The following is a 13,685-nucleotide window of genomic DNA, read 5'->3' as shown; positions in this document are numbered from 1 at the left end:
GGTCCTGCTAACTGTGATTGGAATGGCAAGGTTTAATGGCTCGATTGTAACAAACCAGATCAGCGTATGCTCAGGATGGGTTTGTTTTGATGTCGGACATGAGTGGCAAATTATAGCTTTAATTCTTCTCCCAGCCAGGAACATAGCTTCTATGAAAACAAGTCATTGCCTGGAACACAACTCATGTTTCAGGGAAGAACTAGTCCCTCACCTACAAATCTAGTCTGGTGAGATGAGTGCGTAATATCGAGGGGTTATTGTAATCATCTGCTTTACTAATGCTTTCTCCAAGAGGGATGCTTGCAAGATACCTTTTGTTTGTAGCTGTGGAATGATTTGTGCTGTCAGTTAATAGTAGGATGCTTTGTTCTCTTTCTCTCGCTCCCCTATCTCTGTATTAACATTCTGGTGTGGAATGAATGGGCACTGCTATTGTTCTCCTAGAGGCACAGGTGTCATTGAGATGAGTAAGGCAAAGGACAATGAGATAAAATTTATTTTACTGGTCCACGGTCTGTTTACCATCAGTTAAGAGTAAGCTGCATGATTCAGAATAGCTTGACGTGATGATGATACTGGTGTGGTGGTGGGGTCCAAAGGCCAAATTGTCCATCGCTACTCTGCTCAGACCTGGATGTTGTGACTTGACCTATTTCTTAGGCAGTGGGTGCAAATGGCAGAAAGCCACTAGAGTAGTGCTTTATTCTCATTTCATAAAGCTTGATTTCTTAGGCTCCAGTTAATACTACTGAAGTCCTCTTGGCAAAAATATTAGGGTGTCTGTCTAGAGCATGTTACAACTACAGTCCTATTTCCTGAGATAATAAGAGGCCAGGGTAAGATAATTTTTTTACAAATGAGTATTTGTTGGCTGTCTGTGCATTTGAAAGGGGATGTATATGGGCGCTCTATACCTGTGTTTTGTTATAAAACTTTTTCTCAAAGATACTTTCAGGTTTGGGGGAAAGCTTCCTCCTTCGCCCCAAGTCCTGATAATAAGAATAGAATGGCTAAATCAGTTTCAAGGGCATGGTAGACTCAGGAGAGCACACTGCCTGGACACCAGTTAAAAGAGTGTTTTGTCTTCACACCGACAGAGTGTCAGCCGTTCGTGTGAGTGAGGGGAGGGGGCCGGGGTTCTCATTCTCCAAGCCTTACTGCCTGAGAATGAGGAGAGTGGCAGGTCCATCCAGGAGGAGGAACAATCGATCATAGATCGAGAGCTAAAGAGCATCTTAGGTGCTCCAGTTCGCTGTCCTCATTTTTACAATTGAGGAAACTGAAGCCCACAATGGTTAAGGATTTGTTGAGGGTCATATAAGTAATAATCAAATGATGTGTAATTTTGCTTGTTTAGAAATATGACTTACTTTGTTAGGGCTTTCCTTGATAGCGGGATCATCAGAAAAGTGTCATTTTTTGGAAAGGTTTATAGTGTTGCACAAAGAATGCTTAATTTGGAGGCGAGATTTTATTAGGATTCTGCTTGGTTGTCCAAAGGGATGAGTCCCTCTTTCACTGTGAAAAGGGAAAGGAAAGGAATTTAAAGGAAAGGGTCTCTCAGTTATTCTCTCAGTTGTTTTTCACTGTTTCTATAAGCTTAGAGAGACATCATTTTAAGTGATGACAAAGCTGGAAATTTTATCAGTTCTTGGAAAACTATTTTCACAAGAGAGAAAAACTATCGATAAGTGGTAGGGCTCAGTCAATTCAAAATTTTTTTTTCTGTATGTGAAAAGTTGAGTAAGGGGCTTGATTAATTTTTTTTAAATTTCTTCTCTCTCTCTCTCTCTCACACACACACGCACACATGCACTCTCGCTCACTCTGCTTTACTTTGGGAAGAGTTGGTGTTAAAGGAGATACAGAGAATAAAGGAAATCGGCCCGCTTTAGCCATAACTTGTCCTTTGAGTGATAGTGGTCTTTGACCTTAAAAGACTCACTGGGAAGCAGAGACTCAGTAATGAGTCAGTGAGACTCCGTGACTCACTCTCCTCAAGTTCACTCCTTGGGTCTGTTGAAGGTGATGCAGGCAGACTTGCCTTCTGGAGGTAGAATGGCCTGCCAGCTCCAGATGGTTGTTGTCTGATAGTCCTTACTGGACAGTGAGATTATATTGCTGTTGTTACTACTGCTGCCTCCTTAGGGTAGAACATGCTAATTCAGTAGGTTTTTGGTTCATTCAGCTGTGAATTGATTAGTCAATACTGTCTTTTCAACAGTAATTTCTACAAATGTTTACAAATGTGCCAGGGAAGCAGGGTGAGAAGAGCACGGGGGTGTAAGGTAGGAGAAGAAAGCAACAGCAGCAGACCCCTTTCCTGTCCCAGTTAGCGTGCATTGTACTGTTGTTAGCCATCCTCTCTGAACCCTCTTGATAGAGCACAAAACAGAAGTACAGAGGGCGAAGAAAATTGGCCAGCTGGGGTTCTCATTTGTCTTTTGGGTTACAATGATGCAATTGTCAGGCTCTTTTACTAGTTGGTGTTTCCAATAAACTAACTGCATAGTGACTGGTTTACCCTGGCTAAAAGAGGATTGTTTAACAAAGCTAATAATAGCCATTTTCAGCTATGAGGAGCTTGATTTTCCAAGCTTGGATTCTTCCTTTTACCAGTTGTGGCTTTAAACTCCAGGACTGTCTACTGAGACTTGGCATGACTTGAAGGTATGAACCCCTGACACGTCTGCCCCTGGACATGGTACCAACTGGTGGAGGGGAGGTACAAATAATGTTTGAATTTGATAGCTGGTTAAATACAAAGGGAGGAGGGAAAGAGAGAGAGAGACTTTGTTGCATTTTTACAGTCTTCTACTAAACAAAGCAGAATGAGTTCTTTTAAAAATTTGAACCAATTTGAACCTACAGCAGGCTAGGAAATAGAGTGAGCAGCCTTGAGGCTGTTTTCCATCACTAGAAATCTTCTAACAGAAGCAGGATGACCGCGTGTTAGAGATGTAATAGACACTGTTCATACATGGGGTGTAACAGGTTGGACTTTTTACAACCCTTTTCAGCTTCAGGATTCTTGGCTTTGCTCTCTGCCTTCTAGATGAGAGCCTGTTGTCTTAGAACAGTGAAAGGGTTGTGGGATGGGCTTGGACAAGTATTTAAATCTGGATAAATGAGGTCTGCTTTAGTGCCTTTACTAAGCAGTAACCCATTAGAAGGAAAGTGTAACTACCAGTTTCCTTTGGGTTGGAAAAAATGGGTCAGAACACATATGGTTACTTTTAACTTACTGATTTGTATAGGCTGCTTTTCTGGGATGCTCCTGACGATAGAATGGGCCACCCAGTTTGAATAAGTAGGGATGATGTACTTAGTATAAAATGTTCTCACATAGCTTCTTAGCAACTACAACTTTCCATTCCTTTTGGTCAAGTGCACAAACTACTTTGGGTACTTACTTGGAGAGATTGTGCACTGGCTTATTCAGAGGAATAGCAACCCTATCAAGGTAGAGTTTTAACAAGGTTAACCTCCAGTAGACGTGATTGACCACCCACTGAAAGAAAGATTTAAATCAAGGATAACCCACAAATGTCTTAATACTCTTCCATCTTGTTTAGGACTCACTGGGCATTGTTAGAACAGTGGTGAGGCTGCTTTGTTGCCACGGTGACTTGTAAATGTTACCATGGCAACACTTCTATGGAGCACCGCCATAGCACAAACATGATAAATTATGGGATGCATGTGCTGTGAGTCATATGATTGTGCATCAAGCAAGTGATTTAAGCAAGTGACAGGCAGACGCATTCACATCTGTGTAGGTCATGTGATCAGTGCGCACTGGAATCTATCTGGCTTTTAGAGTGACACTAAAGTGCGTATGATAAGGGCTTTGGACGTCCTTGGTCCGTGATCTCAGAGGCAGTCATTCCTTACCCCTTTGTGTCTCTTCTCTCTCAGCCATAAATCTGTCTTTGATGAATGAATGACTTTTTGGTGGCTGTCAAAGTTGAGTTGTGTGGGCACTGGATCCAGAGCTTAGGAACCTTCCTGATTGTTCTGTGTGGGAGGCCCAGTGTTAGAGTGATCCAAGATCATACTGGGAAGCATCCTGTTGGTGCTGGGGAAAAACACTACTGCAAATTGATTCCTTACATTTTGTCACAACCAGTAAAGGGGAGTGAAGTGGCTTGGTTAGGAAGACTAATTTGCAAAATGGCGCAGATCAAGAAAGATGCAGAAGAAGCCAATAAATTACATGTGGGTGGGTATGATTTTGATAAATACGGAAATGAACCTTCTAGAGTTCCTTCTGTTGGTTTGATCTGTAGAATAAGAGGCTCACCCAGAGTAACGAACCAAGGGGCAAGATGAGCTTCCTTCTCTTATCTGTCAAGAAGTTGATATAGAAAATCAGAATGGGATATTCCTGGCTCCAGTACAGGAGCTGACATTTTGAAGGTAATAGAATTTAAAGCTGGACTAGATCCAGTTCAGTCCTGTTGTAGAATGGAAAAGGAAACTGAGGCCCGGGAAAGTTAAGTTCCTTACCTTTAGTATACAAATTTTAGTACATAGCAAGGACATTACTCAAATCTGAGTCTTTTGACTAAATCCAATGCTTTATTGCTTTTTCAAGTTAAATGGGAAAAGGTAGCAAATCAAACTTAATATATGGGTCCTTTTCCTATTTGGGATTTGGGGGGGAGGGGGGAGTTGGGTTAGTAGGTTGTATATGAAGGGGATCCCTTCCAAACTTGGCAGCTTTCATCAGATCGTGATTGTCAGGTAGGTTGGAGGTACTAGGCACACACTAGAGAAAATTCTTTAATTGGTGGCTTCAAAATAGAAGGTGGGAAGATGAGTACCTCTGACCTGGAGTGTTGTACTCTTGTTCAAAGAAGTACACTGAGCATGCACTTTGGGAGTGAGATTCAAATCCTGGTCTCAGAAGTTGCTGATCTAAGTTGGTCTTCTGTGGGAAGTACCATTAGTTTTGACCAGGGGTCAGGTGGTTGAGAACAAAGGTTTTCATCAGTTCATTGATTAGTGAGAGTTTCTAGATTGCCAATTTCTGTGCAGGAGGGAAAAGTGCTGTGGATGTCTTCAACCTTTCAATTCGTGTTCGAACTTTAGGTAAGTGTTGGATGAGATTCAGACCATTATTAATGCAGGTGACGTTATGAAACCTGTTGATAAAATATTAATAGGGAAATTTATGGAAAGCTGACCTCAAGAAACCCAGGTTGGACTGAATGGGGTGAAGATGGGGGGCGTCATTATGGGACCTCTTAAGCTCTTTTTACATGGAGATCTCAGATAGAAGAACAGCGTTGTGGCAAAGGATAGTTTTTTCACTTTGGACTTGTGTGGAAAAAAGTTCCTCCAAGATGGCTTATGAACTTTGCCAATTGGAGATATATGTATTTGCTTTTCTCTTTACAAAGCATATGATTGTAATCAGAAGTGAAGGAGTCAGTCGTTGTATGGGAGGGAAAGGAGAGGAAAGAAGAAGGTGGGGTCAGCAAGAAGTTTCTCTCACTTGATCCTGGTTCTAAAAGACATGGTCCCTTTAGACTGGAGTTATATCTAAGCTGTACTTGACAGATAATTTTATTATATTTTCAAAACTCCCTCAGAAAGGATATTTTACAGAACCTCTGTTTCGTTGTCTTCTTTTTAGCAAAAGCCCATTTTAAACTTTTTTAATTATTGAAAGCCTCCAACTTGATACTTTTAAGGTATTGCTTTTTCAGTTTCCTCACACATAGACTTACTGGCAAAAAGTGTGGCTGGTTGGATCATTCCTATAAAGAATAATAAATTATTGTAATTAAGATGGATACCATTCTCAAAAATTATATAAAGGAGTTAAAAATAGAGTTGGCCCAAGTGTTTGGCATCATCTTGTTACAAAATTTCCTTGGCAGTTGGATTTTTGGAAGTATTCAGTAGTCTTGGTGGGGGTGGTGAGGCGCTGTTTTTGGAAGATACCAGGTAAACAGTATTAGTTCTACTTTTCACTTTCAAAGTAACCACTTAGGGTAAGGAAAACAGAGTCTGGATTAGAATTCACAACTCCCTCTGGTTTTTCCAGTCTAATACAAAGCCCATTGACATAATAATTTTATGACTTGTGTAAACATTTGCCTAGTTCATGTATTTGTTTCCCCTGAAGCCTCAGGAGGTTTTTTAAATTTATACAGCTCCAATTGGATGTCCCAGAGACATTTCAGACTCCACATATCCAGAACGGAATGCTCCGATTCCAAACGATGGCATTCCCCATGACTGCTCACTGTACATATCATCTCAGTGTTTCTCCCTCTACACTGCTTGTATCTGACCCCTTCTCTTTATCTACAAACACAGCTACCACCTTAGTTCAAGCCCCCATTGCCTCTTGCTGGGATTAGAGCAGTAGCCTCCTCCTGATCGATTTTCCCAATTCAGGCCTCTCCCCTCTGCTGTCTATCCCACACATTACTGCTGAAATCATCTTCCCTAAATGCAGATCTGACCACATCACTCTCCTACTTATGCCTTTACTATAAATTCCCCTATTTAGTTTTTAAAGCCCTCCACAACCTGATGCCAGTCTCTCTTCAGACTCACTGGGCTCTGCCTCCTGTACTGTCAGATACAGCCACACTGGCTTTCTCTCTGCTCCCCTCTGATAGCTGTCCTCACTCTTGGAATGCACTGTCTCTTCTCTGCCTCATAGCATCCTTCTTTGCCTTCAGAATACAGCTCAAGCGCCCCGTTCTGCATGAAGTTGTTCTTGATCTCCCCCTGCCTTTAACTGCTAGTGACTTCCCTTCAAAACTCCCTTGTATTCAGCTACTTTGTATTTTTCTCTTTATCTTTATTTTGTATATACTTATGTATGTACTTGTTGGCCTCCTGTTTGAATGCGAGCTTCTTACCAGTAGGGATTATTTTATTCATTGTATTTGCACCCCCAGTGCCTAGCACAAAGCCTGGCATACAGCAGGTACTTAATAAATGCTTATTGATTAATTGCTGCTGCCATTACATAGGACCTCCAAACCTGGCATTTCCTTGAAACGCCTCCACTTGGCCTGGTGAAGTTCACTTAAGTTGTAGGAATGACTGACTTTCTTTAGAATATTAGACTATTTGGTCCGTAGAAGAATACCTACTGATAGCTCTTACTTTCCAATTTAGGTACTGTGTGCCAGTAAGTAACCATTGTCAGTATTTAAAAGCACATTGAGGAATGTGGAGTGAGAACGAATGCTCTTATAAAAATAGGTTTTTGCTCCCTGAATGGGTTGGTGATAGTGTGCCAGTGTCCAGCTTGATAGGAATGTCACATTCACATTTTCTGGGAAAGAAAAGTGGTCCAAAATAATATGCCTGCTCTTACTAGTCACCCATCTTAATTCGTCAGTTCCAAGAAGGGCTTTCTCCTCATACTCTTAAGCGCCTGAACAGAATACATGTACATTGTTGTTTGTGCAATCCATAGTGCGCGCGCACGCGTGTGTGTGTGTGTGTGTACATACTAGATAACATGGGGTGACAGAATCATGTCCTCTTGAGCCTGGAGTGATGACATGAGCTCCTTCATCCCTTGATTTTCTGTCTCTTGTTCCTCTGTTGGTACCATCCAGTCTTTCTCCTCTCCCAACCCCTCCCCAGTCTAAGAACTTTTATCAAATTGGTCTGTTGTCCCACATATTTCCTTCTCTCTTCCTCTACCACTTCTGTTGCTGTGCTCCTGCTGCTGTTTTAGGACTTGGACTTCATTGTGGGGACTCTACTGTCCTTTTTGTGTCCTGAAAAATGGTATTTTTTTCTAAGGCTTCCGTTCTTTAGGCCAGACAGGAGGAACAGCTGTTCCCCAGTTCCACTGAATCCTGAGCCAGGGTAACTGTACAGTTTTGCTCTGTTCACAGCCTTCCTTTTACTGCCTCCCTTTGTTTCTCATCAGTGCTCCTTATTGATATTGACCAGTGAAATCAGTCAACCCATTTTGAAGTGTTTGCTGTGTGGCAGGCACAGGGGATACAAAGACAAAATGAAACAGTCCCTGTCCTCAAGAAGCTTACGCTCTATCTGTGATATCCCTGCTGTAGGAGTTTTTCCTCTATCTGCATTAATCTATTTACTTTAAAGTCAGGGAGAAATTACACCTTTTGCCTTGAAAAATTCCAGGGCAGACATGGGTATTTATCATTTGAACAAAAGAGTTCTAAGGGGTTCTTTTAAACATTCTAGAGAATTCATTGCTATATCTCTCCACCCCCAAAAGGGAAAAAAAAAAACATATAGGAGGAGGTTTATGCATTATTATCCCATTTCAGAAAAGAAGATTCAGCTTTCTTCCTCTTAGATGACTACTGTTGCAGGAGCATCCCTTCCTGGGGGGGTAACACTTGCCCCCACCCCCAGTATTTCTAAGCAATCTACAAAGATCTGTTCATAATAGATTGGTTTTGGAGAGAGCTACCCCCACAGCCTTTAAATCCACTCTGCCTCTCCTTTATTTTTCCCCTGAGTCTCCTAATGGTAATTTTTTCATGTGGTCATTATTGGGGTTTTTTGCTTTGTTGTTGATTTTTTTCAGGTGACTTTAATAATACAGGGAATAAACTAGATCACTTTGAAACCCCAGAGGAAAAAGATCTTCACATTGAAAAATGTTTCTTGGAGAGGCAGCCTCTAAGTGAAAGGACTGCAGACCTGCCGACCCCAGACATGCCCCACAGCCCTGGCCCCCGGCTGGACAGAAAACGAAAACTCTCAGGGGAAAGTCTGCAGCCTGATGGCAGCCAACCAGAGGCCGTGGCAGAAGAGCTGCAAGAGGATCCCCTACTGAAAGCCAAGAGGCGACGGACCTCTAAAGGTGAGCTCCTCTAGCTTAGGCCAGGCCAGCCTTGGGCTTCCATGCATGGGACTATGGCAATGTGTGTGGATGTATGGGTATGGATATGAGGCACTCACCCCTCCAAATACAGTCTGTGATAGTAAGGAATTACTTATTACAAACCTCCTAAACAGTCCTGTGCTCAGCCCTTTGAATTCATGCTGTCTTCATTGGGGAAAAGAGAACCGGCAGAACCCAGTGAGAACTGGTGGTGAGGCACACATAGTCCACATAATCCTTTAGTGCCTAAAACTGACAACTGAGCCAAACAAAAACAAACCCATAATGCCTCACACAACCCACAGAGAAAAAAATGAACCATTCCCCAGTGTGCAGGGAGGTGCTGAAGCAGAGACAGTGATGCCCTCCTTCCTCCCCGCAAGTTACTTGTAGCTCATTTTGTTTTTAGACTTTAGTTGAGGGGGCTTTTTGATTAATTTTTAGTTATTTTTCCATTAGATGACTGGCCTGAGAGGGAAATGACAAACAATTCCTCTAACCACTTAGAAGAGCCACATTGTAATGAGGTGACCAACCTGAAGGTGTGCATTGAATTAACAGGGCTCCATCCCAAAAAACAGCGTCACCTGCAGCATCTTAGGGAACTGTGGGAGCAGCAGGTGTCACCACCAGAGAGATCCCCGCCCAGCAAGTTGGGCCGGCAAAGCAGGAAAGATTTAGCTGAGGCTGTGCAGCCAGAGGTCACTGCAAAGGTTAAAGACTGCACCGAAGAAAAGCACCCCAGGAAAAGGTCAGAGGTCAAAAGCAATAGAAGCTGGTCTGAAGAGTCCCTCAGAACAAGTGACAATGTACAAGGTACGCAGAGGCCACTAGGGAACTTGAGTTGGCTTACTCTTAGCAGTGATGCATGCTGGCACCACTATCGTGAATGGATGGATCATCTACAATCCGTATCTCTCTACCTATACCTATACCACCCCATTTGTAAGGACCTTACCTCTTTAGAAGAAGTTGACTACTGAAATGTGCAGGCAAGGGAATTTTTAAAAATGATATATCTGTATTAAAATAGAATATATTCTCTTCTCCCCACCCCACCCCCTTTTTTTCCTTTTAAAAACCAAACTGATTTGGTTTAATCTTATGACTTAGGAGTATATAGGAAAGAACCTTCATTTCTTTGGATGCCTTTTGACACTCAGTAGCTCTGTGGCAGCTTAACTTAAAGGAATGAGGGAAACCATTGTAGGCTGATAGTCCACAGGCTGGGTAAATGCCAGAAATAAAGTTGAAGCAGCACCAAGGAGCTAGCTAATAACTCCATCACTCCATCCCCAGCCGATCTCTGCCCAGCCTCGATGTTGCAGCACCTAGGCTAGCAATAGGAGCGTCTACTGCTCTTAGATCCCTGCAGCACCTAGGCACAATAGGCAGGGGGGAGGGGAAGAAGGGAGAATTTGCATTTGTGTGCTTGTCAGGCCCTTTAAAATGACTTCCCAGCTTCGGGCTTTGTGGGTTAACCTATTTGCTGTTTGAATGTGGGTAATTAAAATATTAATGCTTTGAAAACATAATTGGTATATCTTTAAAAAATGAAGCTGCTTTGGTGATAAGTGTTAACAATACGCCTTTCTTTCAGCACCCGCTCGCTCCAACGGTGTAATGCCTTCTTCCTTTCCACCCTTCCCCCCCTCTCCCCATTTAGGCTTGCCTGTATTCCCGGTGTCTCCGCACATGAAGAGCCTTTCATCCACCAATGCGAACGGCAAAAGGCAGACTCAGCCAAGCTGTACGCCAGCCTCGAGGCTGGCTGCCAAACAGCAGAAAATTAAAGAAAGCCGGAAGACAGATGTGCTGTGCACAGACGAAGAGGAGGATTTCCAGCCTGCATCCCTGCTGCAGAAATACACCGACTGTGAGAAGCCATCAGGGAAGCGCCAGTGTAAAACCAAACACTTGACTCCACAGGAGAGGAGGAGGAGGTCATCTCTTACAGGGGATGATACCACAGATATAGAAAACAACGAAGACAAGGTATCCTTATTAAAAAAAAAAAACCCTATTTAAGGTCCTAGTGATACACTAACTTTGCCTCCTACAGTCACCACCAGCCTACGTCATAATATGCTGTAATAAAGCACCTGTTTTCATTGGCCCCTCCTGAAAACGTAACTTTCCTGTCCTTAAGGTACACAGAGGTCTACTTATTCTCCCAGGAGAAAGTAAAGTTACAAATTTAGCTTTGATAGATTTTCCACCGTCCTCCCCCCATTATCCATCCCTCCATTCGCTTTTCCCCATGAAGCCTAAAGATAGAATTATTTTCTGCCCTTATTGAGGTTTATAGCCCATCGGGGAGGTGGTGGGAGTGTGGGGGAAGGGCGGTGAAACAGACAGCAGTAAATATAACCAGTAAATGATTCTTTTATTTGTTTTTTACTATTTTTTTGGACAGGTAATGGTAACAAGGAGGTTCAGGAAGCGACCAGAGCCAGCTTCAGAGTGCGACTCTTTGCCATCCAAGTTGCAGGATCAGAAGCTGTATGATCGCCTGCCACAAACTCCCTCGTTACCTTCTTCTCAGTCTGCACAGCTGCCAAGCCCCCCTCAAGAGACCACCCCGACTCGCCCCATGCCGCCCGAAGCCCGAAGGCTGATTGTCAATAAGAATGCTGGTGAAACTCTGCTGCAAAGGGCAGCTCGCCTAGGATATGAGGCAAGTCTCATTGTAGAGCATCTGAATGAAAATTCTACTTTTAGGGGTTAGAGGGATGGGGGCACAAGGGAGGTGTGTCTTAGGGGAAAAGACGACAAGCGAGAATGGATGGTTCAGATTCAGAGAAGTGGGTATTAGCAAAGGTCTGTGTTGGGTTTCCCTGGGATATTAGGGCATTTGTGCTCTTTTTCTCTTTAAAGAATTATTCAATGTCTTCAACAAAATAAAAGGCTTTCCAATGTTGAGGCAGGTAGGATCTCTTCGCGTCCTCAAGTTTTGCTGGTTTATCTGTGATACAAAATCTGACACAACCCAGAAGCTTCAGAGCTTGAAAACTGAAGGGGAATATTAATGAGCCCTGTTGGATTTTGATTAGTGAAGGGAGGAAAAGTTGTTTGTTTTAGTTTCTGTCCTGCAAACATGTTTACAGATGGAGAGGCATGTGGAAAGTGTTCAGGACGTGGAGCAGTTTGGTGGTGTAAAGTGGGGTGAAAACAAGCAGCTTGACTATGACTGAAAAATCCAGTAATTTTGTTGTCTTTTAGTCCTAGATATAGGACCGGAAATAGAAAGGTATCTCTGAAGGGTTGGGTAGCCAATAAAGATGATCTATCAGAATAGGGTCTTCTTATTGGTTGGTGCAGTTTTGTCTGCTTCCAGCACTGTGGGCTAGTCTCTGGTCCTCTAAGGATGTGCAGTCTGATAACTTTGACCATCCTTTCTACTCTGTCCTCTGCACACGGAAACCAAAATAGTGAGGTTTGGGAGCCTCTGCCAAATACGGAAATTGCCAAGCTGCCTCGCCTGTTGATCTTCTATTCCACTAGCTTCTCTGGTCCCCTACCCTCTCTGTTGTCAGTTTCAATGGTGATGAAACAGCCCACCGAGCAAAGGCATTTATAATGTTGGCCGACATCAGCCCTCGAGGAAGTTGAATGCTGAAATGAAATGTAGTGTTCCTGGAAGCCAAGCTTTTGAATGACTAGGCTTCAAGGATGCATGTGCCCTTTGAAGACTGAGACCCTGACTCTGAAATTTTTATGCTTTGCAGAAATACACTTTTTACTTCTTGACCAACTCTGCCTAGTTTGTCATGGTTACTTTCACTTTCTTTAATAAGAATACTTGACAGGAAATTCATTTCTGAGGACTGATTGTGTGTAAAAAAAAATTGTAATTTGAGTGTATGGAAAGACTAGGTAGCTAGAAACTTGGGTTCTGGTCTGTTTCTGCCGCTAAATTTAGCTGTTCAACATTGGGAAAAATACTTCTGTGCCTCGTCTATAAAAATGATGGTTGGGACCAGACCAATATTTCCCTGTTTTTCATATAATGTAAATAGGGTTTCTTTGAGAAATTTTTGATGCTCTCCTTATTACGTAGAATTATGTATGATCACTTAAGAGTTTGATGTTGGAAAATTTGTATAATTGCTTCTATTTTGCTCCAAAGCTTTCTAAAGACCTTCCTCCTCACTATTCTGGGAATCTTCTATAAACTCTCTCCCTCCCCCAAAGCATCTTTATGTGTCTTATCAATATATTTTGAGTCCCAGGGTGTTCCATGACTATAAACTAGTTTAATTAATACAAGAGCAGATGATCTCAAAGGTCTCTTCCAGCTCTAAAATTCCCATGGAATGTTCTAGTATATTAGTTAGTAGCCTTCAGGTTTTTTTTAGTATGGTTTACGATTTTTTTCCCTCTGATAATCAATTTGATCCATGGTGTCTTAGGGGGAAAAGCAGTAGCTTAAATGAGTCATGTCAGAGTCTCTCTCATCCATTAGTTTTAACCACTTAGTGCCATTGGTTAGACTATAGCAGTATTGAGTCAAAGTCGTCCCCATGATATTTGAAGGCTTCTGACTACTACCCTTTTCATGTACTCCTGACCAGGTGTCTGGCACTATGTCAGCCAGTAGCGGATTGGGTGGGAGATTGAATGGTAACTCGCCATATCACCACTGGTGGGCAAAGAAGCATTCATATTTAGTGTCCTAAAAATCAGCAGTGTTGCCCTCCAGATACAGACAGACTATAGTGGCTAATTGGACCTAGAGGTTCTCAAAGGGATCTATCAGTCTAACATTTGGCCTATTTCTCTCCCCCTCTAACACACAGACTTTTTGTAAGTGAGGTAACCAAGGCCCAGAGAG

General features: G+C 42.6%; 1 protein-coding gene across 6 annotated transcripts in view; it reads left to right on the top strand.

Moving 5' to 3' along the window:
- Positions 1 to 13,685, top strand: part of BCOR (BCL6 corepressor) — a 60,392-nt gene that overhangs the window by 32,019 nt on the left and 14,688 nt on the right. For 3 of the 6 annotated variants that reach the window (XM_036744322.1, XM_036744320.1, XM_036744321.1), the window contains 4 exons: positions 8,552 to 8,830; positions 9,311 to 9,667; positions 10,518 to 10,846; positions 11,268 to 11,528. In XM_036744322.1, the coding sequence (XP_036600217.1) occupies positions 8,552 to 8,830; positions 9,311 to 9,667; positions 10,518 to 10,846; positions 11,268 to 11,528 (1,226 nt within the window). The remainder of the gene's footprint in view (positions 1 to 8,551; positions 8,831 to 9,310; positions 9,668 to 10,517; positions 10,847 to 11,267; positions 11,529 to 13,685) is intronic. The other 3 variants (XM_036744324.1, XM_036744323.1, XM_036744325.1) reach the window with 2 other exon arrangements.

This window comes from Trichosurus vulpecula, chromosome 2 (genome assembly GCF_011100635.1).
Source record: "Trichosurus vulpecula isolate mTriVul1 chromosome 2, mTriVul1.pri, whole genome shotgun sequence".
Taxonomy (NCBI): domain Eukaryota; kingdom Metazoa; phylum Chordata; class Mammalia; order Diprotodontia; family Phalangeridae; genus Trichosurus; species Trichosurus vulpecula.
The sequence above is the reverse complement of the archived record's forward strand: the minus strand, read 5'-3'. Positions and strand labels throughout refer to the sequence as shown.